Source organism: Furipterus horrens, unplaced genomic scaffold, assembly GCF_987537825.1.
Source record: "Furipterus horrens unplaced genomic scaffold, mFurHor1.1.pri manual_scaffold_11, whole genome shotgun sequence".
In the NCBI taxonomy this organism is placed as follows: domain Eukaryota; kingdom Metazoa; phylum Chordata; class Mammalia; order Chiroptera; family Furipteridae; genus Furipterus; species Furipterus horrens.
In genome coordinates this window covers 78,249,135-78,275,989 of record NW_028327181.1, presented here as the reverse complement: position 1 = coordinate 78,275,989, position 26,855 = coordinate 78,249,135, and the positions used below count along the sequence as shown (strand labels likewise).

The following is a 26,855-nucleotide window of genomic DNA, read 5'->3' as shown; positions in this document are numbered from 1 at the left end:
TTCTCATTATTGATCACTTGGCTGTATGGTGGTGACAAATTTCGGAACCACAACATGCCTAGGAAATGTTACAGAATAGAGGATATGGTTCAGCAAATCTCCCCAGAATCCAGAGTCTACGGAACAAAAAAAGCATCAGCAGTAACCTCAAGCCTGCTTCTAGTTCTTGACACGTCTTCCCGCTTTCTCTTCCTTCCACTCACCACTCACCACCAAGCACAACTGCCTTCGCTGCAGGCCCCGCTCCTGCCTTCCCTGTGGCCAGAGAGCCTCTGTTTTCTAACACACAACACCCACACGCCCTGAAGGTGGCTAAACTCTATTTTCAAAATTTCTCAGCGGTTTGACATGAGACGTAGGAAAGGGTGACCACAAATAAATTTGTCAGTTAAGAGTGAGATAGGTCCTAATGATCACATAGGTATCAATGGTACGATTTTTTTCAAGCAAAAGAATCACACACTTTACGAAGGGGACAGAGATCATGATCCTTCATCAAGAAAGCTTGTCTCAAACTTTCTACATTTGAAGCTCTTTTACAGTCAGTCTGGTGACTGATGTGTTTGGGGAGTGGCAAGTGTCGGGAGCTGGGAGTTCCTGAGGCTATTTTTCCTACCCCTGGACTATTTTAAAATCTGCAGGCCAGTCACAGATCATCCCCACTTTTGACAGTACTTCCGTCCTCCTGGCTCCTTAGTGTTACCAGAAGAAAATAACAAGCAAAATAAGAGCTGGAGGATTGATGGTGTGTCAATAGTCTGTGCACAGAAGTGCAGACATCCCCGTGCGCCTGCGCGGGGAGCCCCTCTGAGCCCCGTCCTCGCACTCTTGTGCTCTGTTTCCTCCAGAGCTCCCCTCCGACGTGAGTAGTGGAAACAGCTCACACTGTAGTTTCCTCTGAGTGACACGTCTGACTCTCCCTTCGACCTGCCCGTCTAATTTAGTGTGACTGCCCAAATGTGTGTGTGCTGTCAACCACTGCCCCTGAGACTTTGGCGCCGTGTGGAACCCTTTTGCCCAGGCTGGGGGTCCTGAGCAGGCAACATGTCCTTTCCCCCCTTTCAAGGACTCTGGAAAATGATTTTAGCGATCCTTGGCCTTTATGTTTTTCCTTTTGTAACTCACTCTTTCGCTTGCCCTAGGTGAGAAGCGCCACTGCTTTGACGTCAGCTATAATCCCAGCTACATGTACGAGAAAGAGAGTGAGATCATACAAACCCGGATGATGGACCAGGCCATCAACAATGCCATCAGCTATCTTGGTGCCGAGGCCCTGCGCCCTTTAGTCCAGACACCGCCTGCTCCCACATCGGAGATGGTTCCAGTTATCAGCAGCATGTACCCCATAGCCCTCACCCGTGCTGAGATGCCAAATGGTGCCCCCCAGGACCTGGAAAAGAAAAGCGTCCACCTGTCAGAAAAGAGCCTGCCTTCTGAGAGAGGCCTCTCCCCCAACAACAGTGGCCACGACTCCACGGACACTGACAGCAACCACGAGGAACGCCAGAATCATATCTACCAGCAGAATCACATGGTCCCTCCTCGAGCCCGCAATGGGATGTCACTTCTGAAGGAAGTCCCCCGCTCTTATGAACTCCTCAAGCCCCCCGCCATCTGCCCACGAGACTCCATCAAAGTGATCAACAAAGAAGGGGAGATGATGGATGTGTACCGGTGTGACCACTGTCGAGTCCTCTTCCTGGATTACGTGATGTTCACCATTCACATGGGTTGCCATGGCTTTCGTGATCCTTTTGAGTGTAACATGTGTGGATACCGAAGCCATGATCGGTATGAGTTCTCGTCTCACATAGCCAGAGGAGAACACAGAGCCATGCTGAAGTGAGCATCTGGTCCCAGAGATGATTTCGGCCTGAGCATTCAACGTCGTTTTTAGGAACTGATCCCCTGCCTAACAAATCACTCTCAAAACAAACTCATTTCCAAACTCTTTTTTATACCACTTTTAGTATCCAAAGGGTTGTATTCACATGGGCCAGAGAGAAAGGCCATCTCCATACAGAAGTTGTTTGCAGATAATACCATGTTCCAACTTTTGTGAAACCTTTGTTTTCCCATAAGGGCCTTGAACTTAATGCTATTTAAAAGCCAATGAAGTATTTGGTCATTGTCTTTTGCTTCAATAGAACAGCCATTCTTTGGAGCTTGTTGCTAGTCGAAAGAGTCCCCCTGTTGTGCTGCCTGAGACACCCTTTCTGAGATGTATCAGCCATACGTAGCAAAAGCCTTTTGGTCTGGAGCCCAGGTCACACAGAAGAAGAGCTGACCAACTGACTTCGCTGGGAAGCCTTGTCTTTCTGCACTTCACACAAGTCTTAAGGGTTAGGATCTAACCTCCCTGCCCCAATTAGAGTTTAATAGTAAGGAAAAGACTAGCCATAAAATAAGTGTCTGTTATCAATAACTGAAGATCCAGTCTTGGAGCATCAGATCCATTTCTTATCACATAAGAAAAAAAAAAAGCAAGTCATCTGATAATACTTCTGCTTCTCCTCTTTTCCCTCCCATGTCCAATTAAGAGCTGCTTTGGGTTAAAGCAGTCGTCTATAGGAGAAATTATATACCGGAAGAACTGATGGTTTTTAATACAGACTGTCATAGAAATTAGAGGAAGTTGTCCACTGTGAACAATGGCATCCATTTCCTGTGCTCAAGACTGGCAGAGCTGGGCTCTGAGGGGGGAGGCGGCTTAGCAGCACCACCAGCGGAAGAAAAACAAAACACCTGCCTGGAGTTCCTGGGCTCCTTCCTGGAGTATTAGTGTACAGCTCCAAAGCAAACTTGCCAATGATTAAAAAGAAACAAAGAATCCAGAGGAGAGGACTCAGGAATAGACACCATGCTGTTTAGATCAGAGCTGAGCTTCGTGCTGGGGTGAGGAGGAGCACCTCCCAGGGCAGGTTCTTCTTCATCAGGCAGGTTGGGGTTTTTCTCCCCATTTTAAATGGAGCTGCTATATTCCACGGAGATGCCTGAAAATCTGGTTGTAACAGTAGGGAGGTGTATTAATGGGGAATTGTAACCCACCCCACCATTCTTTCAACATTATTTCTATAAATGCTAACTCTAATATGTAGCTTGTAAATAAACAGCATGTTTGTATAAGAATCCTAGGAACTAACTTCAAAAGATACAGACTCCAACCTCCAGGCATCCCAGCTCTGAAGGATTTACTTACCATCAACTGTGGAGCCAGGATGATGCGACGCCGGGATAACGCACACCGGACCATCATTTGTCCTACCGGAATGGACTGTGCTCTTCTGCACATAGAGAACTTTTCAACCCCCTCCCTTAATCTTTTTGTTCTGCCTCCCACTCTCTCCTTATAAACACCTCTGCCTGAGCCGAGAGGTTGAGATGGGCTTTGAGATGTGAGTTCCCCATATTCCCAGGGAGATGGGTTTTGAGACAAGAGTCCCCCCTCTTCCAGACGGCCAGCACCTGAAAACAAACCGCTTTCCTTTACATCAGTGCCCGCCTCTCCAGTATTAGCTGGACCTGCGTTTGGTTACATGACCTTGGTTCTGCAGATGATTCTGGTCATCTTTATCCTTAATTATGGGAGGCATGCTATGAAGGAAAATCTCTGTGACAACTGTAAAATTAGCACTGGAATAAGGGTCACAAAGTCTTTTTGCTAATCCTGCATTTGCCCCTAATTAGCTGGAGGTCTTTGGGCAAATCACTTAACTCTTAAAACTAAGTTTCCTCAATCGTTAAATAAGAACTGGATTTAGACGTTCTCTAAAATACCTTCCAATTCTAAATGTATGTGATTTCGCCATAACCAGCTATTTTTTTTTTAAGACTCTTAATGCATGGGTATTAGGTACCCATGAATGTTTGAAAAGTAAGCATTTATGCAGCATTAAGTACTAAGCAGAAGACTCTGCATATGAATATGTGTTTCACATATCTTTGGTGTGAAAATAATAGTGTTAAGTTTTTCCTTTAACCACTGAGTTGTGAATGTGAAGAGGATGGGGGAGAGGAACAAAAAACAGGAAGGTATTTTGATCTTCCCCAAAGTGTACATACAAACTGGCACTTGCAGCTTCTGCGAGCCCCTTCCCCCCGCCCCCCTTTTTAAGAGCTTGTGTTAGGGAAAATAAATTCTGCTTCCAGAGAGAGCTTCATGGAGCCTGTTTACAAATTAAGGGTCAGTTTCGTGAGCATTTCTACCAGAGCCAAGAATCCCAAATTCCTGATAGATTAGTGTTTTATGGATCAGCCTTGATGTTTCAAAAGGGTTTATGCGCTAGGCTCAAACTCGCTTATGTAATTAGAATGTTCCACCTCAGACTGCACAAATGGCTTATTCCTCATTGTAGCATGGCGTCTGTCTCAGGAAAAAGGATTGTGTGAAATTCCATGGCAACAGTCCCAACGTGCTGGAGATTTCAGCTAAAAGACTAGATGTATTTCGGTGTGTAGTCTTCACTGTATCACTGTGTTTCCATAATCTTAGACTTCACGCCGTGCCAGATTCCTTATACCCATTGTGAAAGAGGAGCTGCTTATTATATTCTTGAAATATCACACATCCTGTTGACTCTTCAGGGGACAAAAGAAAGAGAATTTGGAAGCAAGGATTAGTAGGAAAGAAAGCTAGGGAAAGCAAGCATTTCCGCCAGATTACCGGGAAAGTCTTCACTGAAGACATCAACTTCAGGTAATGAAACTAAGGCCCATCCCACCCACCTGGAGATGCTTTTGTCGCTATGACCCTCATTTTCCCTGTGACTAATGTGTTTTCTGAATGATTGACAAAGGCTGCACTTTCACTGCAGGATTCTGAACCTAGGTGGGGGCACATGCAGTCCAGAGAAAATTTATATGTGGAAATTTCACATTCTTAAATCTTAAAGTTAAAACAGGTGGTACGTAGTGGCTACCACCACATAGGTAAACACTGCCTTCTGGAGGCTCTGTGTACTGACTACTGACCTCCACCCTCCCCCTGCTGGGGGTCAGGGGAGAGGGTAAAGGAGAATTTAGCAGATGCTCCCCAAAAAGGGAGGAGTCACGACTCACATCTGACCCTGTTGGACAGAGTTCAATTCCTGGTCAGGGCACATGTAAGAGTCAACCAATGAAAGCATAAATAAGTGGAACAATAAATTGATCTCTCTCTCTCTCTCTCTCTCTCTCTCTCTCTCTTCCCCCCCCCCCCTTTCTCTCTAAAAGCAATAAAAAAATGTCCTCAGGGAAAGATTTAGAATTTTTTAAAACTTTGTTTTTTAAAAAAGCTTTAAATAAATAAATGCAGTACTTAACATTTTGCTAGGAGGCCCATGCTCACTATGGCCCAGATATAAAATGACCTCAGGCTTTTAGCAAAGGAAAGTTTTTAAAAACACAAAATTTTACACTGTTGAAACACTGTATTAACAAAATCCATACCAGCATAGTTTTTCCAAATAGCCTCTGCATCACTATTCTTATTCTTCTCTGCTAAATATGAGGTGTAAAATGTTTTAAGGGGAAAAGCAGTACTTTTGATATATATTCTAGGGTGGACGGCAAGACCATAGTGGAAATGTCAAATATTAAATCTTTAAAACGTCCTACCTTTTAATGTGTGTCCCACTAGGAGCAGGTGTCTTGATCTGCAGTGGAGATTTGAGAACTAAGGGACACAAGATTGGAGCCTTCAGACACATCTAATCTCTTTCACAAAGACTTGAAGTTAGGACTTGTGAGCTCCAGAAAAATAAAAGTGGAGTGATGAAAACTTTGTCCCTTAACAAAGCATCAGGCTGTGAGGAAGATGAGAGGTATACAGTGATATCTCTTTTTTAAAATGTTTTATTGAATTCATTGGGGTCACACCGGTTAATAAAATTATATAGGCTTCAGGGGTACAATTCTATAATACATTGTATATTGTATTGTGTGCTCACCACCCAAAGTGGTCTTCGTTACCATTTATCCCCTCTTTATCCTCTACTGCACTTCCCCCACCCCCTCTTCCTCTGCACCATACTGTTGTCTGCATCTATGATACAGTGATATCGCTTATCTTTTAAAGAATTAGGAGCCGTTTTGGGGCTCAGACAGAAGGCATAGTTCAGAGACTCTCTATATGCAGGTTCAGAAAAGCAGAATTCTTGGGGATTTAAGTGCCTATAAAGAGGACCATTGTGACTTAAAACCAAAGCTAGACTTGGGCCACGCTAGGGAAAGGACTCTGTTCTCTAAAGCAGAAGGACTGAGCTGTGAGCAATGAACCCAGAGCTGCGGACTGCTGCCTCTAAGGACTATATGGACTCGGAAGAGAGGTGTAGACTTTAACCCTGTGTGAGCTCATAGCACAAGACTGTATCCAAGCTGTATATAGTCTGTACTGCACGTACCATCAATATGATAAACAAAGTTTTGTACTTAGAAGAAACTGAATGCAAGTTTCCTCTAAATATTATAGTACTGGCTATCTCATACATTGATATTGAACTGTTATTTGAAGGTGGAATGTGAATATTTTGATGAAAAATATTTGATTTAAAAAATAAAAGAATGTGAGACTTTATCTGATTTTGTCTATGAAGTAATGTTGCTTTTTTCTTTTCTTTCTTTCTTTCTTTTTTTTTTTTGAATGGCAAGGGGATTATGTTGGATGGTGGCAAGTTTTTCACTATATGTACCACATCTGGATTTAAAGATACGGAAAGTATTCAAAGACCATACTAGGATCATAGCAGTAATTCAGGCAACTGATCTCTAACACACAGATTCCTTCATGCTGTTTTAGTGCAGAAAAGTAAAGAAGAGGCAGGACCAACATGAGTTAACCATGTGCTTCAGGTGCTTCACAGCACAGCAGCCAGGGAAGTAGAACAGCTTTGCTCCCTCATGGTCCTGTGAGCCCTCAGCCATTAATTCCCCCAAGCAATTTAGGGTTTCTCTGATTGGTCCTCCCTGTCCCTCTCCCCACTGACCCACTCTGGAAAGCCCAGGGAGCCGCCCATAATGCCATCTTTCACATTCTCAGCATAAGTGCGGCTTTGCTTCTTCCTCTCTTATAAAGACTGAGAACATTGTAACATGTTAGGAAAATGGGGCAGCCTTAAAAAATGACTGATCCCATTGTCACTGTGACTCATTTATACAAGGACCCTTCCAGGTTAGCAGACAAGGCCCTTTTTGGTGGGCCTGCTTCTGTGGGTTCACAGAAACCAAGTTACTGTGGGTTGCAAAGAATTAGCAGGTCATTTGAAAAGCAGACATCCCTTCACCCAGACTGTGGTTTTACATGCTCAGCTTTGGTGAGGGATCGTTTTGGCTGCTGGAAAAACCATAGCTTATTTTTAATTTCTGGTTGCCAAAGCCACCACATGTGTGGTCTGTGGATGCCCCTTGTCTGCAAAATGACAGGGGATGGAGGGGACGTGGTTTGGGGCTGAGGGTGGCCTTTCCACCAGGAGCGAGGGAGGGAGACCTTGCCGAGTGGTTTAGATGCGGCCTGTGCTCATGGCATTCTCGTCTGGGTTTCTCAGAAAGGCCTTCCTTACTCAGCGGTGACCTTCCCTCCAGACTTCTCTTGAGTTTTTCCTTAAGTGCCACCTTTTGGAGCTCTGAAAGGTGCCCTACTCTCCATAGTGTTGAGAGCCAGCTTCTGAAACGTAACCGTGCTAAACGTGCCGGAGCCAGGGTGACTGCATCCTTGCCTCAGAAACAGCCCTGCTGATAGTTTGCAAGGCTTCTTTATCATGTTTGATTTTTACACTGAAAACAAAAACACTGGTGCGTTCAAAATTAGTCATTGTGCATACCTGTCCTTTGTACTTGCTGCCATCAGAAAATGGAAGGGTTTGATTCTGCCTCTTGGAGCATTTCCTAATTTAGCCCCCCTGGCTATTGCTGAAAGTACCTAGATAAATGGAATGATCCCCAAAGTGAAGCATGCCACCAGACACCTTGCTGAGCCTGCCAGCGGTGTCCTGCCACCGGCCCGGGTCCCCACAGTAAGGTTCTGCCCCCACTGCTCCTTAGTTCACTAAAGGAACTCAAGGAGTTTGGGGCCTGGACCTGACAGGGTCAATACATTGAACACAGGGTCTCCCAATTACTTCCAAGACACTACTCTGCCCTCCCTCCTAGCAGGGATCCTTCCTAAGAGATAGGCAAGTCCCTACTTTTTCATCTCCAGGGTCTGTGAAACATCCACGTTGGGAAACTCAGGTTGCAGTTGCTAAACCACATCTAAATGTAGTCTGTAGGCACCTGGAGGCCCACACCTAAGGTGCTGGGGAAACTCCTAGGAGAGTGGCATACGGATTGTACGCTTTCCTTCCTGTTTTGATGTCTCTGTTGTCTTTTAGAAAATATCACAAGAGAATCTGACAGGTGGCCTGGCCTTCTGCTCAGCCTCATCCAAAACACCTCCCCTTTCCCCTCTCCTGGGGAAGCAGCAGGAGGAAGACATTTTTGAGGTTCAGGATTAGCAAAACTGGGGTCAGGCTGGCGGCAGCTTTTGCTGGCTTTACCTTTAGTACCATCTCCTCCCTTCAGCACCACCAACCGGTTTGAGGATCTCCAGCAGGATTTTCCAGTCTCCGCGCTAAGGGCAGGGAGAGCGGGCTGGCAGGGCAGCCTTCATGTTGTAACATTGAATACATTCAAAAACGGCCTCACAGTACCCGATTTTCAGCCTAGGAGAGAATAGCAGGTGGCTGTCTCCATCCCCACGCCCTTCTCAAAGCAGAAGCAGCTCAGGGAGCAAAGAGAGACAGAGACACTCGGGTCCCCTTTGCCGATGAACAGTGGAGAGGGATCCACAGCTGGCTGCTGCTGGGGTTGGGGCTGAATGAACTTCCAGCCTGAGGACGGTTTCCTTTCCTAATTCTTGGGAACTAGTTTGATGCTTTAGAGAGTGGAGGTTGGTGGGCCTGCCAGAGGAGGCCACCCACACCTGCACCCTCCTTCTCCCGCATTACTCAACACAACCAGGCCATTCACAGAGGCTGTGGTGCCGGAACCTCCACCTGCAGGCAACTGCCACCCAAGGGCAGGCAGAGGGACAAGGACTTATCTGTCTTCCCTGCCTCCCACCTCCTAGCACCCAGAGCTTGAGGAAGCATGGAAGTGAAGTCCGGGAAGGCCAGGATGGCTGAGAGATGGTGGAGTAGTACAGGCCGCCTGGGACCCAAGTTATGGCTGCAGAGCATTCCAGGGTCAGACAGTTGTTTGCATAAAAGCCAAAAGCCACCGCACCTGGGGTGGGGAGGCCCTCTGGGGAGGTACTCCCTGGCTTGGGGGAGAGGGGGAAGGAAGGTGTCATGGAAAGTCCCTGAAGGACACGGGGTGTTGAATTCGCTGCGGTTTTGTTTTTAACTCTGTCTTGACCTGTGAAGTAGGCAGCTGCCTCCCTTCCCCCAAAATAACAGCCCTTCCCCTTCCCCCAGAATAACATGAACAGACCCAAGGAAAGAGCGCTGCAGTGGAAAGAATGGAGGTTAGACAGCCTGTGGGTGATGTAAGCTGCCCCCCTTCCTCAGGACTGAGGGGGCAGGAAGCCCCAGAACAGCCTTTTCCCATCACCTTTCCTCCCCCCTCTGCCCTCTGGCCCCTAACCCAGAAGAGCTACCTAGTCAAATAAACCACAGCCCTGGGGGCGGCTGATGGATGGGAACTAGGGGGGCAGATGTCACGTCCTCCCCCAGGCTCCTGCTTCCACTGCTCCATCCCCAAGCCACCCCCACTGGAATGACATTCTCAGCACCTCCACCTCCCTCTCACTCCCAGACCCTAACTGCCCTCCCTAGACGGGTGTGATGGGGGAAAGCTCTGAAGTCTCAATAGAGCAAACTTCTGCCTGGTGTAGACTCCAGCTGGGTATGTGGACTCCTGGGATCCTGTTCCAGCCCTGCCTGTCTCTGGGTGACCCTGGGCACCTTGCTTTCCCTCTTTGGGCCTTGATTTTTCCCTGGAGTTGGATCTCTGAGTTCCTTCCAGCTGGGACACAGCCTGATCTCATCCCCACGGCCCCAGCCAGGCCTCTCCTCTAACTCCAGAAACAGAATTGCAGAGACGGTCCTGTTCCCTCTTCCCTCGCTGGGGCTAGGGGGATGGCGGTCTGTGGTCACTTGTTTAACCATTCTATGAAATTCCAATCCTGGCCCACAGGGGTGCAGGGGACCGGGAGGTGACAGTGGGAGGCTCTGAATATGGGCACTGCGGCTGGGTCTGAACGCTGGGCCTCCATCCCCTCTCGGGATCTCCTCCTCTTAGTTCGGTGTTAACCCAGACACCAGATTCCCGGGTTGGGGTGGCTAAGAGAGGAAAGCTTAGGCCTGGCAGAGGGGGGAAGGGGTGCGGCGCGAGGTGGGAGCTGAGGGGGGTGTGAGGGGAGGAGCAGCTGCACTTCTGAGAAACAGCTCGGGCGTCTCAGCAGCCCGCAGCCTAACCCCCTGCCTGCGGCTTCACAGCTCCCTCCTCCTGCCGCCCACGCCGCTCGGGGCCTCTCCGGGGGTCGGCAACCCCCGCGGAGGCGGTGGCGGCTGGGGAGGAGCAGCAGCTCGGGGGACAGCGGAGTGGAACCCATGGGGGGATGGAAAATGGAAGGGGGGCGTGGGGCGCCTGACACCCGGGAGTAAAAACCCACCGTTCACTCGGGGTCCCGAGCGCTCCCCCCTCCATCCACACCCAGGTACTCTCCCTAACACCCGGGGCAGGATCCAGAAGTGAAACCGCTCGGGGTCACAGCCCATTGCGGCGCTGCGCCCCGCCCCGCCCTTCCGGGCAGTGCAGCCCTGCAGGATCTCCCAGCGCCCGGGCAACTGAGGGAGGAAACTAGGGGAGGGGAAGAGGAAGCGCCCCACGGGATAGTCTGCACGGCGCGGCCTTCACGCCCTGGGGTGCCCGCTGGTAACCACTAGTGGGAACCTCGAGAGGCGCGGCCTTTCACCAGGAGAGGAGCTGACGACGCCTGCACTTCCCGCCGCGGCCGCGGGGTGTCACTGCAGCCGCGCGGTTCAGCCGGCCCGGGCGCCGTGGGGAGGCGTGGGCGCGGCTTCCCCGGAGCTTTTGCCTGGCCTTTCGCGCGCCCCCGCCCCCCGGATGGCCCACGATGCTTGGATGCGGAGCTCAGACCTCCCTTCACTCTCCTGGTTTCCGAAGGCCTCCACGCAGCCAATCTACTCTCAATGAACAAACTAACCCCCTGGCCCTACCACCGATGGGCAGCCTCCCGGGACTGACTGTGCCCAGCGCCAAACGCCCCCCGCCCCCGCAAGCGCGCCCCCTGGCGAAGGGAACGGGCCTTCCTGTCGCAGAGATGGAAATGGCGCTGCCTAGGCGGCGCATGCAGCCGCCCCCCACCCCCCGACGGCCCTTTGCCCCTGGGTGGCAGCAACCACCCGCAGGTCGGGTTGTTCCAGAGGGAGAGAGGGAGAGAGGAGTGGAAGGGCGAGCAGCGGGTGCAGATCACCTTCCACGTGTGTTTTGGTGCCAGAGTGATTGTAGGATGGTCCCCTGGTGCATCCTCCCACCCCAGGCTCGCCTGACTCAAGTCATGCCCTATTCACCCAGGTGGCTCTCCCCACCCCACAGCTCACCTCTTAGATGTGTGGGACGGAGTGGCTCAGCTGGGGGAAAATGAACCAAGAGGGGAAAACCTGTATGGGGACTGATGGGCTTAAGAGGTCCTTGGGTGAGCCAGGACTGGGAGAAAGGAAGTACCCTGGAGTGCTTTGGAAAATTGGGTTAGTGTCTGGTAGGAATGCCCATTTCTACCATCCTGGATCTAACTCAGGGCATGGGTTGGGCAGGTAGATGCAGAGGAACATGCCCTGTTGGTTGCAGCTCCAACTCCAGGGTCACAGGGCCCAGCTCCATTACAGAGACCCTAGCAGTATCCACGTGGTGGCCCTAAAAGAGTGGCATTGGCCTCCCAATCTCCCTCAGTCTTTTGAAAACTACCCCAAGATAAACCCAATCCAAGCATAATAAACTGTTTACCATGAAAATGCAGCTACAGCTAAAGAGCCCCCCAGGAGCCCAGCAAAGAAAAACCTGCCCCCTCCTTGGGGCAGATGCCATCTTGCGAGGGAGCACCAGCGGCCACATAGTTCAAAGCACATGGGATTCACTGGCAGGCCTCATTAGGGCCAAGTAGCAGACAACCCTTCTCAGCCCAGATAGTACCCCAACTTCCCAACACCCCTTCCTGTGTGGAGATCACCGGGGACCCCTAGAGTCACCCACTCCCCTGTGGCTCTAGACACCTGTCTGCAAGATCCAACTCCCCCACCATTCAACTTCCTCTTTTCCCTTCTCTCCCAACTCCGCACCCCAGCCAGAAGCTCAGAGTCCACCATTTTAAGAGGCCACTGTGCACCTACCTCAATCTCAAGCCACAGAAATGAGTTTCTGACAGGAAAGCAGATGCCACAGACTCCACTGCTGTGTAAGCTGGACCAATCCCTCACCTTTCTGTATTCCCTTCATGTCTGCTGGACCGGATCAGTGTTTCAGCAGTGGAGGCCTTTTTTCCAAATATACCAAGAAGACAAACTCCCAGATATAAATGCAGTGCTCCCCCCCAATCTCACCCCAACCTGCCCCCAACCCCTGCTGGAACCCTTGGAGTCCAGGAAGCTGTTAAAAAAACTGCTTGCTTGTATAGACAGTTCAGAAGAAAGGATCATCTGAGTGGCCTTGGTAGCCCATCTCCTTTCCTTCCTCCCTCCTCCCTCAGGGGGCTCTGAGTCAGGAGGAAGGAACCAGGCAGGGTCACTGACCTAATAGTGAACCCTCAGACCTGCACCAAGAGGCCCTTCACCTGTGAACTTAGAGGCTGCATAGATTTCATTGAATAGGATGTCTGGGGAGCAGGGAGAGCGTGAACTGGCTAGAGCTTTGTCTCTCTGAATGCCTGACACCGGGCAATCTGGGGAGGTGAGCTCCCCTACAATCATGCCCACCCATTCCCAGAGTCCAGAAAGTTGACACCATCCCTCCCTGCCTTCCACACTTGAACAGTCAGGAAGGCAAACCCTGTGGCCACACCCTCCTACGGACCAGGGTGCTGCCAAGGATGGTTATGCACCCCGGCACCAGGCTCATGCCAGCCACACTAGCCCAGGGGTCTACGTGTACTATAGGCCATTTAGGGCCAGCCCCCTGTATATGGGGCCTGCAGCACCTTCTCTCAAGGCCTGGGTCCTGTTTGGCATAGAGAGATAAGGGTGAGTTTCCTTTTCTCTTCCAAAGTGCTCTCTAATAAACACCTATAATTCTTAAAATCAAACCCAATAACTTAATATTGGAAAGGTGGTCTCTGAAGCGCCAGTTTCTTCTACCTTCTCCACAATGTCCCTGCCTCCTTCCCACCAACCTAGATTTCCTCAAAACCACAAGCTCCCGCTATTAGCACTTCAGCAATTCTTGGTGGTCCCTTCTGCTGTCTGGCCTCAGTGGGTCATGTTGCAGCCTCTTTAGCAATAGAGCAACAGCCTTCCCATATCCTCAGAGCTGGGTCCCTCTGTGAGTTGGCCCTGAGGGGCCCTTATCCCCCACACTCTCCACTGCTGCCTCTACTCCAGAGATCTCAGCCACTCACCAAGGTTAACCAGCTGCCGATTTCCAGCATCAAGCTCAGGGCCAAGCCAGCTGCCACCTGTAAGGCCCCACAGCAACCCAGGTCCCTCATAGTTGCCAGCACTGAGAAGGGAGGAGGCAGAGAACAAAGGGAAGGGCAGGAAAGGGCTGTGTTCTACCACCTGCAAGATGGACTGAGTCTGACCTCTGTCCCTAGCTCCTCACTCTGAGCCTCAGCTTCCCATTTATAAAGTAAAAATGATATCTGTTTCACATACTCTGATTAGCTGGTTGACATAGAAGGGCTTTGTCCTTTGCCTGGTGCCCCAGGTTGTGAAGAGACACTGGGTTCTATTTTCATGTGGCCTAAATCTCTGGAAATGCTTAAGAGATGACTCATTCTGACCCCTTCACTCTCACCCCAACTGGTACCCTGGCACCCATACCTTGCAAGTGGCCCTGGGCATCCATGGCCAGCCATAAAACCAGCTCAGACCCAAGGAGTAGCCAATGCTGGGGCAGTTCTGAGAACGATGGCAAGTGGCAAGTGGCAGGCAGCAGGTTGCACTTGTCCTTGCCTCCTCTAGTCCTGCTGAAAAGAAACAAAATCTTCATCCCTCTCACATCTGGGCTGCAGTAAGTTCTTTAGGGTGAATCCCTAGCAGGTTCCAGGCTGGAGGGTAGATGAGGCTTCTCTGTCTATTTCCAACTGAGAGGCCTGGTCACCAGTGGCCACCAGGGCTGTCCAGCCTGGTCCAAGGGCTGGCTGTGATGGCTGGTCCTTCTCAAGGTCACCTGAGGACAATCTCCCCAGCCAGAGACCGGGGCTGCAAACAAAGGAGAAGCTCTCCAGGGGAGGACCCTCGTTCTGGCCACTTAGGAATTCCACCTGAAAGTCTGCCAGGCCAGGCTGGGGCAGCAGAACAGCGCAGACCTGGTACTCAGACCTAGGTTGAAATCCTGGCTCTCCCACTAACTGGGATTTGGGGCAGATCTCTTCTCTGAGGCAGTTTCCTCACCTACAAAAGAGGGTCTCACCCACCACCTTGTGCCCAAACGATCTCAGAGATTTGGAGAGAGATTCTCCATTAAATATATATGAAAATGTTTAAACTTAAATTGGAGAATAATTTAATGAATCCCCTTGTACCATCACCCAGCTTCAACCCAATATCAACTCATGACTACACTCCCACCCTCTCCCCAAACCTCTGGGTTATTTTAAAAACAAAGCTGACACATCGTTTCACCAATAAATAGTTAAGAATGAGTATCTTAAAGACTTTAAAAAAAACAAACAAAAAAACCCCACAATACTATTATCACACCTTAAAAAGTTAACCATAATTCTTTAATATCACAAATATCTCATCAGAGTTCAAATTTCCCCCAATTGCTCATAAATGGTTTTTTGCAGTTAGCTAGTTTGGATTTGAATCAAATAAGGTCACCACATTATATTTGGTTGATATATGTCTAAATTTCTTGAAATCTAGAGATTTCCCATCTTTCCCTTTCTTGTAATATTTTTCATTGTTGAAGAAACTGGGTTATGTGCTCTGTAGTTTCCCAGCTGCATTGTGGTAATCGTATCCTCACGTGGCATTTCGTGTGTTCCCATCCTGTTCCGATGAACTAGTCCCGCGACTTCAGTCTTTTTCATCTTGTGGCACACGTAAACTGAAAACTAAAACTCCGCAGCACACCAAAAATATGTATATTTTGCTAATGTGACAAAAAAACAGTAGGTATAATTTTGATTTATTCACACTGAACAACTATTGTTGTGTTGGGTTTTTTTTAAAGATTTTATTTTTAGAGAGGGGGGAAGGGAGGGAGAAAGAGAGGGAGAGAAACATCAATCTGTGGTTACCTCTTGCACGCCCCCAACTGGGAACCAAGCCTGCAACCCAGGCACGTGCCCTGACTGGGAATTGAACCAGCAACCTTTTGGTTCGCAGGCCAGTGCTCAATCCACTGAGCCACACCAGCCAGGGCTGTTATTTTTTAATTTGATAATCTAAGGGAAAAAGAGGTCAGTGCCCCTGACTAAATAACCAGGTATTGCATGTTTTAAAAATTCTTGCAACACACCGGTTGAAAATCTCTGAACTAGTCATTGAACCCAGGCGATCAGATTTAGGTTTGATTTCTTGGCAAAAATAACGCCTAGTTGAGGTTCACATGTCTCAAGGGTCTCTTTGTAACCTGAAGGTTGAATAGCAGGTTCCTGTGTTGCCAGTCTGCAACATTTATTATGAAGTCCTCCATCATATAAGAGCTAAAATTATTAAAACCCTTAGACAAGTCTTTAGACAAAAACAGGCTGGCATGGGCGATGAGCAGAGACCAGATTCTGCAGGGTCTATCTGGGCTTAAGTGGAGGCGCAGGGGAGTGAGCAGATTTATATTTTGGAAAGATCCCTCTGGATGCTGAAGGATAGGCTGGAGAGGGAATCCAGTCTCAGAAGGCTGAGCGCTGCAGGATTCCATTTATATGTATTTATGGAGGGGGCGGAACTATAAAGGACAGAATGCAGATCTGGGGTTGGGGAGGAGGAAGGGCAGTTGACAGCGGGGGGAGGCAATGGAGCTGTTCTGGTGGTGGTAGACCCAGGCCTGTTTTTGTCAGGACCAGTTATAGCCCAGGACTGGTAGAGGATGAGGATGCTGTCTGACTCATCTCCAACGCCCTATTAGTTACCTCCAGAGATTTAGGCCCCATGAGGAAATCTTACCTGGCTGACACTCATTGTCCATTCATTGTATGGGTCAGGCTCCATGCTGGGCACTGGAGGCTCTCAGATGACCGAGACCATCCCCGCTCTCAGAAACACTCAGGCTAGCCAGTATGTGGCACCGATCCACCTGACACATTCACCAATGCCTGGTGCTCACCTCTCCTGCTCCCAATCTCTACCCCAGCTAGCCAGAGCTTGCCACATAGAACTCATAGGCATAACCAAAAATAATTTTTATTGTCACTAGTATAAAACAGAGCAGATCAACTGGCCTCTCAGTCTGTATAAAGTGTAGGCCATAAGACCACCTGGGCTACTCCCATTTCTCCCATGATGCCCTGCCCCAGGGCAGTGCCCAGGAAGGAGATGCATGACGGGGAGAGGGCCACCCCCAAGTGCTTCCCTTGAGGAGAGGGGTTGACGGTGAACTGGATGAGGAGCACTTTCTGCCTCAGTGAAACAAAGGAGCAGAGGAGAAAACTGGACTGGGGGAGCCGTTCAGTTTTTCATGATCCTGTCCCTGTCCTCTGTCACCTCCAAGTCCACCCACTGAGCTCAGGGCCGAGACGCAGGCCTGCTTCTGCAGGGGTCAGAGGACCACGCTGGTACAGCAGTGGCGCAGGAGGCAGGGCAGGATGCCGCGGTTCAGCTGGTGGAACTCCACAAGTTGCAGCAGGTCCGTGAAGCGAGTCTGGCCCTCGTCCATGCTGAAGTAGAGGCGGCCTTCCTCCTCGCTCTGGGGCATGACCAAAGTGAGAGGGCGGTCAGGGAGGGGCATGAGCCTTAGGGGCTCCCTCCTGGGCCAGGCTGGGGGCCCTAGTGCTCATGCAGGGAGAAAGGAGAGAGCAAGAGACCCCACATACAGTGGGGACCAGGAGAGGAGGGTGGGGACAAGGGGCTGCTGGGTGCCCTGTGTCCCCACTGCAGGAATCTAGGACTCAGGAAGGGAAGAGAATACTTACCGGCAGGATAAGATAATGCTTGACCTTCTGCAGATGGCACAAGGAGAGGACAAAGCCCTGTGGGTTCCGCTGACTCTCTCGGACCAGGAACAGTCTGCCAGGAGACAAGGCCACATCAGCTGAGGACACACGGCTACTGCCTGTGCTCAGGGTCTCTCTTAGCCCTGGCCCTGCCGCCCTGCCCAGCCTGGCCCCTTACCCGTCTACTTGGCCTTGCTGCGAGATGAGCCGCTGACTCTCCTCTCGGGAAATTCGTCCATGGAACCAGGGTTGGGTTCGGTGGATGGCTGGAATGAGGGGGTGACAGGTGGGTAGTCACTTCGAGGGGATTCCCCACCATGAATGCTCAGAGAAGCCCCTACCCACAGGGATGCCGGGCCCTCACCCACCTGCACTGAGGCTCGTGCCCGAGCATGGGGTGGGCAGGCTGAGACGGTGGTTTGTCTTCTTCTGTAGAGCAGATGGGGACACAAAGGTCAGGGGTGTCAGGGCAAGGCTGGGAAAGAATATAGAGCCCCTTTCTGCATCTGGGGCCCGCCCCTCACCCTCTCCTTCCCCCACTCCACAGAAACCCACATGGAAAGACACTCCCCAGAGTGAACATGCAGATGGGGTAGCTCCTCACCCTCTCCTTCCCCCACTCCATGGAAACCCACGTGGAGAGACACTCCCCAGAGCGAACATGCAGACGGGGCAGGCCCTCACCCTCCAGGCGTGGGCCTCCTCCAGGGCTGCACTCAGAGCCTCCCGGGGGTTCTCAATGACACGCCCTGCGTGCCCAGAGAAGTCCATGGCCACCAGGGTGTTATCCGAGACACTCCTCTGCGCACAGGATAGGGTGGGGAGGGAAGAGGTAAGAACAGAACCCAGGCATCTGCAGAATGGGGTCTGGGTACCCACCCCAGCTAACGCCCCTGTGTATACACTCACCAGGGGTGGGGATCCCACACAGGACGGGCGCAAGTGGCGAGACTGTGCCTGCTGATAATTCTTATACAGCTGCACCCCATACTGAGGTGTGGAGAGAGAAAGAGGGCCTGGTGTCAGGCAGGTGCCAGGGTCTGGGCTGTGACACCTCCTGACCAGGCCTCCCCAAGAGCAGGTCTACGTCTCTGCCCCCTGGATAAGGAGCTTCCTGAAGCAGAGCTGCGACTCCAGCTTTGGACCAGGGACTCTGAGAGGCAACGCTGTGATGCTTCCTCACTCTGAAGACCTCCAGAGGGCAGAGCTCTCACTCCTCCCCAGTGTGAGGATCCCAGGAGTGGCACCGTACTGCTCCCAGGGCCTCACCTTGAAGAGGCGGAAGGCAGATAACCAGCAGGTGCGGCTCTGCTCATCCTCACTGCAGAAGATACGAAGCCCCTTGTGGCCATTCCGAAGCTTGTTTGGCTGCAGAGAGAGGAAAACTGGCTGGTTCCATAGCTGCCTTTAGGACCAGATGTGTCTCCCATCTCCATGGGGCAGGGGCAGGGGCAGGGTGCAGGGAGAGGAGTCTGGGTGTCCAGAAGGTGCTCAGAAGCCCCAGGTAGAATCCCCAGACCAGGCCAGGGTGTTCACCTTGATACAGAAGCCGAAGTCTGTGGGCATCCCATACAGCTTGCGGCCCTGAGTCACGACGTACACGTTGGACTCATTCACATCTGCTACGTACTGCAGGTGCCTCGGATCCTGCTCAGCACAGGTAAGAGGGGCTTGGTGCAGGCAGACCCTATTCCCCAGGGACCGCCCCCTTAAGCCAGCTGAGGAGACAGCAGGCCCAGAGAGGGGCAGAGAAGTGGCCCAGGTCGCATAGCAAATGGAAGTAGAGGCAGGATTCAAACTCAGTTCACCTGCCTTTCCCATTGCTACCTCCTGGGCCGAGTAAGCTGGGCAGAAAAGAGGAGCAGCTGAGAGTCTCAGGGCTCAAGGTGAGAACGGTCTAGGAGTTCCAACAGGAAAGGGACAACACCTAGCAGAACCAGAAGGGGGTTATAGAGGGGATGGGGCTATCACCCTCAAGACCTCACCTTGGAGGTGCCCTTGGTGGAATAATAGAGGCCAGACCGGCGCAGGAAGCAGAAGAAGCGTTTCCAAAGCTTTCGTCCTGAGCCCCGCAGCTGCAGGAAGCCCTGGATCTCTGGGAAGCTGCCTGCATTCAGGAAGTTCTGAGGCCAGAGAAGAGCAAGAAGAGGATGAGTGGCCTAGAGGGGGCCTCACACGCACGCCCCGCCTTCCCAGGACCTGCCTTTATGAGAGGAGGTGCTCCACATGCATTTATTGTCCCCATTTAACAGATGAAGAAACTGACACTCGGGGAGGGAAAGGGACATGTCCAGTCACTTAGTGGGTTCTCTCCACTACACAGAGGGGATGCACAGGGCTTAAGGGCTGAGAAGCAATGGGGGTCTGGGGAATCATGACTGTGCCGTGCAACAGGCGTGTTCCCTCACCTGGATGAGGTCTTCATGGGATAAGCCTGTGTGTGCATCCAGACAACTGGAGACCATCTTTTCTGGGAACAGGGAATGCTGGGGCAGAAAGGAGCCTGGAGTCAGGGACTGAGGGTCCAGGGTGGGCGTCAGTGTGTCCCGCTGCCCAGAACCATCCGCCAGGCGCACACACACAGACACAGACTCACTGGGGAGCTCTTGAACAGCTCGTACTTGGCGAAGTTTCTCCGGAAGACGAAGCGGCTGTCCCCACCGACGGGCCAGGCAGCCTGTACTTCCACCACTGACTCATGGTCCTCCAAGCCGCGCTCTGGGTTGGGGGTAGATGCGGGGTCAGCGGGGGCCGGCCAGGCCTCGTGGCGAGCTGCCTGCGTTGCCCCAGGTGGGAAGCGCTGCCTCCCGGCCCAGCAGCACCCTGCACCTGAAACTCACCCAGTGCTAGATGGGGATGGCACTCCACCAGCCCCCAGTTCTCATCACTGAGGGCGTGAGCTCGCTGTACCAGCATTTCACACACGTGGCGGGCCGTGGCGCCCGCCGCCACCTCCACCGACCGGCAGGCCCCATCTTCGCTATACACTTTTACTACCTGCACCCCAGGAATTGCAGATAACTTGAGGAAAAGCAAAGGGTGGTTCTTCCCCTTCCCCCACCTGCTATACCCCCTGGGATCCTTGACCAAATTCCCCCACCTCCATAAAGTGCTATACCCACCCCCGTCCCATTACACCCCACTATCCCTGCCTTCTCCTTCCCAGGACAACTCACATGGGGACAGCTGGCATTTCGAGGGAGCAGCCCCCTTGCACTGGAGGGTCCCCCAAGAATGGGGTTCTGTGAAGGAGGGCTGCAGAGCTCAGGGAAAGGGTTGGGGATAGAGGGTAGAGAGGTTGTCCGCAGCTCCTCCTCTCGGAGTTTCCTGAGTGGGGCAGGGAGGAGTTGATGTCAAGCTTCTATGTATTTCCCAGCGCCGACCACGCCACCCCAGTCCTCCTCAGCCCCATTGTACCTGCTGGTCGGAATGAGCAGAGGCTGAGACTTCTTCACTTCGCCAGGAAGCGGGGCATCAGGAGGCGGGGGAGTCTCAGGAGGGGTCCCAGGGGCTGGGTACAGGTCTTCTGGAGAGCTGCTGCGATGAGGTGGAGACAGACCCAGCTCCATAGCATCTGAGCGAGAAGAAGCAGTGAATGTAGCAGCTCTTGTGCGCTTGTCCTGGGGAGAGGGGCCAAGAGGACCCAGACCTCCTAACGACACAGCTGTCAGGTGCCCCCCAGAGTGTCCCCAGTACCTCACTGCTCGCCTTCTAATTGGAGTTTCCCTGGAGCCTTTGGGGAAAGAGTGAGCCCATTTTACAAAAGGGGACACCAAGCCCCTGAGAAGGAAACATCCTTGCTCTCATCACAGGTGAGCCAGGGAGCGGAACCCAGTGCTGGGACTCCTAGCCCAGTGCTCTTGCTTTAGCCCCAAGTTGCCCAGAGGGAAGAGCTAAGAGGGTCACTCCACCAAAAGGCGGGGCGCAGAAACAGACTCCCTGACCCACAGATCGTCTGGGATTCAAGCTCTCAGTGTCCGGGCAAAGGGCCACCCTTCCGTCTCCAAGCGAGTGTGGGGCACTCACTCCTCCAGACTCTGCGCCGGGTTTTTTCAGCGCTTCACTGCCAGACCTGGTTGCCAGAGCCTGTTGTGGCAACGCATGCCCAGGTCCTGAGTGATGCACAGAGGGGAGAGGGAGGTGGGGAAGGACGGGAACTAGGACAGCAGGAGGCAGGCTCAGCTGTGGTGGGAGAGGACTAGCCTGGGGCCCTTGCCCTGGCAGAGCTCCCTAACCTGTGTGCCCTCCCTGGGCCCTTCCTCCTGCCCCAACTTTCCCGAGGCCCTAGTGCTAGAACTACCGCCTCTGAAAAACCTTCCTGAAATTTCTACTTTAAGACCGAAGGGCTCCCAGGGCACTCTGTTGGGGTCTCTGTGCTAATTACTGTGCACCTGTCTTAGCCACCCACTGGTCTGAACACGAGGCTCTCCTAGGCAGGGCCAGGGTCTTCCCCACATCTTAGCACCCACAGGTGCTGCAAGGGAACCCAGGACAAGAACAGGAGAAATGGGGCAAAGATGTCCCCTGAGGGTAGAAGGAGTACAGGCCCCTCCTCCACAGGAACCAAGACCCCTTTGGCTGGGTCGAGACCTGGGAAGACCTGGGAGACCTCACCAGTTCCAGCCCGCTGCCCACTTTCTGGATACAGGACCAGTGTTATTAGGCTGCTTTGGTCACCTGGGATTCATAGACACACACCCCCCGCAGGATGGGGCAGGCCCCTGACCCTTAAATGAGAGAATTTGGGGATCTGGGGGATAGGTGAGTCAGGGCGGGGCAGGATAGCACTGCCTGGGGCTCTCCATTCAACCTTGACTCATCTGCACAACTTCCTGGCTTGGGAGAAACAAACAACTCTGCCTCTACCCAGCCCACTCCACTCCCGCCCCCACCTACCAGCCTGGGAGGAACAGGGAGGCGCGGGAGGCACAGGGCAGGGAACGGATGGGAGGGAGGAGGATGCAGGGCCTGAGGCTCCTTTGACATCATCTCCTCCTTCCCCACCCTTGGCCTATCTCCACTTCTTCAGTCCAGGGGGGACCTGCAATCTGTCCCCAGTCCAGTAGCCACCACCCAGCCCAGGAGCCCCCTCACCCAGGAAAGACAGAAGAAAAGCCCAGCATGGATTCAGAGGCCCATCTGGAGTGGAGCCAACCTCCTGGTGGTGTCCCCTGCTCACCCAAAGAAACCTCGAAATCCTCCCTCCCCTGTCTGGGACATTCCAGGCTTTCATTCTGCTGCTGCTGCCCACCCCTAGCACCCAGGATTCAGCCAGCCCAGGAGATGCAGCCACATCACCCCTGGGGGGTGAGGGTCCTCCAAATATGTTCTCCAAGTGTTCTGGCCAGAGGTGTACCCCAGGGGCAGAAGTGGAAAGTCAAGACACCTAAAAGGGCAGAGAGGCAGACAAGAAACCAAGAAACGGCCCAGGAGAGAGAGCCAGAGAGGGCCTCTGGGTCTCGCTATGAAGGGGAAGACACACCCACCTTTAACTATAAAGAGACTCCAGTGTATCAACACCAAAACACAACGCCCCGCTCCCAGCCCTGTCTAACCTCTGTCAAACAGCCCTGGTAGCTTCAGTCCAGGGAGGACTAGGGCGAGGGGCAGCAGGGGCTACCCCTTTATCAAGGCAGAGACCAAAAGTGGAGGGGTCTAGGTCCTCTCTCCCATCACAGAAGGAAGGGGAATTAGGACCGTGGGGGGGAAGGGGAGAGAGAAAATTTAAATCAGAGGGCCAGGAGGGCCAACTGAAGCCTTAGGTTTTGTCTCCAGATCCCTCCACCCTGCCCTGCAGGCCTTTCCAAGGCCCAAGAAGAGTGGCCCAGTCAGGACCACCGATAAGATGGAGAACTGGGGTCCTAGCTGTGGGGCCTGGACCTCCTCCTTGCCAGGGTATCTGAAGTTTTCAAACTCGGGTCCTAGGAAATTCTCTTCTAAGAAACCGAACCCCCAAAGCAATCTGACTCCTCAACGCTGCAAGGCCAAGCGGGTGGCTTCCCCCAACGCCTCTGCGTCCCCGGCCGCGCCCGTTCCACCCTCCTTCCCGCCCTCCGTGCCTCCTTGTTTACTTCCTGAATCTTGCCTCACCTGGCTGGCCCCAAGGAGGGTGGCAGAGCCCAGTGTTTAGGGCCAGTAAAAAAACAAGGCCACCGTGGATGCTTCCCAGGGAGGGGGAGGGGCCGGCTGAGCAGAAACCTGGGCTGGGGGTCTGGACGCGGGTAAACCGGGTACTCCACGCCCCACCCCCACTGGGTTGATTGTAGGGGACAAGGCTTAACTTTGGGAGTGCTCTAAGGGTGCAGGGCCCAGGTGAGGAGGCGGGAAACCCTTTGTGACCCGGAGTTGTGGGGAGGGACCAGGACCCTGAGGCCCCGCCTACTCCCTCACTTAGGGAAAAAAACAAAATAAAACGCCCAATGGGAGGGGGCAGCCCTTTTAAAGTTTAATTTGGGAAGAATGCTAAGAGTGTCTATGGAGTTAATCATTACGGGCTGCTTGCTTTGATGAAGGGCCCCCCGGCGGGGAATCGGGGAGACTGGAGAGCAGAGTCCAGGACAGGCGGACCAAAAGGGGGCATTCCTGAGTGGCTATGGGGCTGGGATGCCTTCCATAGGCGGACAGGTGCACGCCGTCCCCAACGTGCCAGGGAAACTCAGGCCCGGACCCGAGTCTTTCTCCAGCAGTTCAAACACACCAGACCGTCTCCCACCCCTACACCCCCACCCCCAGCACACACTCCCTCCCCAGGCCGCGCTGTGCGGCAGACCACCGCAGCACCCAGCCTTCCAGCCTTCGGAGCCCACTTGTCCTGAAGCCAGGAGAGACCCCGGGCCTGCTCCGCCCCCACTTTCCCATCCCAGGGCAGGACCCAGTGCTTCCGAGCAGAGATACACTCCGTAGAGATGGAGCCCTATCAATTTAGAGAATCCCTCTCTTTTACTGTCCTCCAAACAACTTGAGGGGTGCCCCACCCCCCGCCGCGGAGACCTCCGTCTTTGGTAAAGACTTGGGGAACCTCAAACTGGGGTAAAAACAAGCTCAGCAAGCGAGTGATTCCCGGCAGCTTCCTCGGTATTCGGACCCCCTTCCCAGCTCGCCTTTTGGGGATGGGGAGGGGCTATTTTCCGCGGGAAAGCCGCGGCTCCCAGAGGAATCTGAGATCTTGCTTCCCAGTCCGCATTAGCCAGTTTGTCAGGGGCTTGAGGGGGTTGGGTACAGGGAGAGACGGAAGGAGTGGAGAGGACTGGAAATGAGAATAGGGAAAATCTGAGGGCAGATGGTGAGGAGTGGGCAGGATGAGAAACCGGAGGAAAAGAGAAAATGAGGCCGCGGGAGTAACGCAGCAGGAGGCCGAACCTCTCCACGTTGGTCCCGGACCTGCCGGTGTTCCCCACTCCCAAGATAAAATGCCCGCTTTGGTCCTTACCTGGACCCTGGGCGTTCGTACACCTGGCTGGGGCCGCCGGTTTCGGAGGGAGACGCCAGGCCCTTAACTACCTGTCCCCCTCCTGCCCCCGCCCTTGGCCTGACATCACTGAGGGGGGACGAGGAGGAGGAGGAGGAAGCCAGTCGGCCGCCCAGCGGCTCACCTGGGCAGCCAGCCAGCCCCTGGCCCTGAGAAGGGCACAGCCTGGGGCCCTAGTGCGGCTGGGGGGTGAGAGAAGGTTGTCGTCTGGGACCAACCTCGGTCCCCTTACCTGGAGAAACCTCAACGGGAGTAGCAGGACGCAGGGCCCGAAGTACGGCTCAGTCTAGGGACCCCAGATACCTGGACTTGATTTCAAATCCACTCCCTCTTTTCTACAGGTGGTAGGAAGGTGGCCCAACTCTAGACGTAGAACTGGGTGGAGGGTGAGCCTTGTGTGTACAGGCTCCTGGCCTAAAGAAACTAAAATTATCTTGTGCAGGTGGGGGCGGGGTCTGGGGAAGGAGCATGGGAGGAGGAAGCACCGGAGAGGCGGGGACTCCTTGAAACTCTACTCCGACTGGGATTGTTTTTGCCCTTCTTAGCCTAGCAGCAGGTGCCAGGGAAGGGGCGGAGAGACTGTCGAACTGAACAGCCTCGAGAGCGAAGATCTAGTGTCCTCATGGCCTGGGAGGGAGAGGATGGAGGTGGGAAGGGAAGGGGAAAATGCCCCGCCCGCTCTTCCCCAAACCTGTTCTGTTCTTTGCCAAAGCTAGGGGGTTCTGGGTCCCGTCCCCTGGGACAAAGGGCACTCTGCGAAAGAGGGAAGCCAACCGAGGGAAGCCCATCAACACGGCCTGTCCCTTGACCTCCAGCCAACCCGGCCACCCAGGCTACATCCTAGCTCTTCAGAGGCACCCAGGGGATATCCTCCCTTCTGAGCAAAGTCCAGGGGCTCAGCTTCTCCTTCTGAAATTGAAGGGGTAACTCAGGGCCTCTTGGTGGAAGGAGTAATCTAGGCAAAGCGCTGGCCGGGTGCCAGGGGACTCCATGAAAGCAGCTCTTTCCTTCAGCACTAGGCAAACACTAGGGCTGCGGGAGGACCTGGGAAGCTGAGATCAAAGGCAGAGGCCATCTCCCAGCCTGAAGTGGGTAATGGTTGGTAAACAAACATTCCATAGGTTGATAAGAGGTCTGCTCTGGGAGACTATGAGAAGTGGCTTCAGCCTCCACTTTCTCCAAACTGCGTTTTCCTAGGAAAAACCAGTATGCGTGCACTAAGCAAAGAAGTTGGGGAAGATGCAAGGTCACCTGGGCCATGGAGCAGCTTGTGCAAAGCACAGTAGACAATTCACTCAATCATTCCTTCATTCATTCAACTAATATTTGTTAAGTACCTACTATATGCTAATCTCATGCTTGGTACTGGGAATCCAGTGGTGAGCAACAAAAACAAACCCCTCCCTGTCCTCATGCAGCCCAGTCAGGGAGATTGATATTAATCAACAAATCATACAAATAATGAGAAACAACAGGTGACAACTATGCTGGGAGAATGACTCACCTAGGGAGTTAGGGAAGACTTCTCCACGCAAGTTACAATTGAGCTGAGGGGAAGCTGTCTGGGGCAAGGAAGTGGGTGTGGAAGGTGTGGGGAAAGGCAAGAGCATTGGGCCCAGCTGCGTTTCTCCAAGTGTGGCCTGTGACCACCTGCCTCCAAATCTCCCTAGGCTGGTATAGAAAACAGATCCCTACGCTCCTCCCCACCTACTGAATCTATCTCTGGGGGCAAGACCCAGGAATGTGTGGTATTGACAAGCCCTCCGGGGTTGTTCCGTAAACCAGGTTTAAGAGCCATCCATCCTGTTGGTCCAGACCAGCAGGAAAGACGGGCAGAGGCCAGACCCTGCAGGGTCCGTCTGGGCTTCAGTAGAGGCATAGAGGAATGGGCAGGTTTATATTTTGGGAAAATCACTCTGGATGTTGAAGGACAGGTTGGAGAGGGAATCCAGTCTTAGAGGGCTGAGCGTTGTCGGATTCCATTTATATGGATTTCTGGAGGGGGCGGAACTGTAAGAACAGAAAGCAGATCTAGGGTTGGGGAGGGGGAGAGGGGATGACAATAGGGGAACAGGGACTTGTGGGAGGTAATGGACTATT

The 26,855-nt window shown here is 52.8% G+C and overlaps 2 protein-coding genes across 8 annotated transcripts in view; one reads left to right on the top strand and one right to left on the bottom strand.

Moving 5' to 3' along the window:
• Positions 1-5,183, top strand: part of IKZF3 (IKAROS family zinc finger 3) — an 85,268-nt gene extending 80,085 nt beyond the window's left edge. For all 3 annotated transcript variants that reach the window (XM_090290751.1, XM_090290749.1, XM_090290750.1), the window contains one exon: positions 1,143-5,183. In XM_090290751.1, coding sequence (XP_090146877.1) covers positions 1,143-1,846 — 704 coding nt within the window. In that variant the 3' untranslated portion in view covers positions 1,847-5,183. The remainder of the gene's footprint in view (positions 1-1,142) is intronic.
• An 11,339-nt stretch (positions 5,184-16,522) lies between these two features.
• On the bottom strand, positions 16,523-25,127 carry GRB7 (growth factor receptor bound protein 7). Of its 5 annotated transcripts, none has more exons than XM_090257281.1 (15): positions 24,988-25,127; positions 20,705-20,861; positions 20,464-20,614; positions 20,128-20,284; positions 19,884-20,005; positions 19,696-19,773; positions 19,273-19,410; positions 18,824-18,934; positions 18,557-18,655; positions 18,197-18,277; positions 17,972-18,088; positions 17,656-17,716; positions 17,466-17,553; positions 17,267-17,360; positions 16,523-17,040 (listed from the first exon to the last, which is right to left on the bottom strand). In XM_090257281.1, the coding sequence occupies exons 2-15, from the start codon at positions 20,854-20,856 to the stop codon at positions 16,894-16,896; spliced, it is 1,596 nt and encodes a 531-aa protein (XP_090113407.1). In that variant the 5' UTR covers positions 20,857-20,861; positions 24,988-25,127; the 3' UTR covers positions 16,523-16,893. The 5 variants fall into 5 exon arrangements, with proteins under 5 accessions (XP_090113407.1, XP_090113410.1, XP_090113408.1 ...); XM_090257284.1 differs by having other exon boundaries at positions 25,059-25,078; XM_090257282.1 differs by lacking the exon at positions 24,988-25,127 and adding an exon at positions 24,717-24,922.
• Positions 25,128-26,855: the final 1,728 nt, after the last annotated feature.

What these genes read in the sequence shown, in the direction of transcription:
- GRB7 (XM_090257281.1), bottom strand. Translation starts at nt 20,856, where the DNA reads ATGGAGCTGGGTCTGTCTCCACCTCATCGCAGCAGCTCTCCAGAAGAC. An exon ending in CCCATGAAGACCTCATCCAG is followed by an intron (nt 19,411 to 19,695) that starts GTGAGGGAACAC and finishes CTCTGGCCTCAG; the next exon opens with AACTTCCTGAATGCAGGCAG. An exon ending in AGGAGGCCCACGCCTGGAGG is followed by an intron (nt 17,717 to 17,971) that starts GTGAGGGCCTGC and finishes TCTGCTCTACAG; the next exon opens with AAGAAGACAAACCACCGTCT.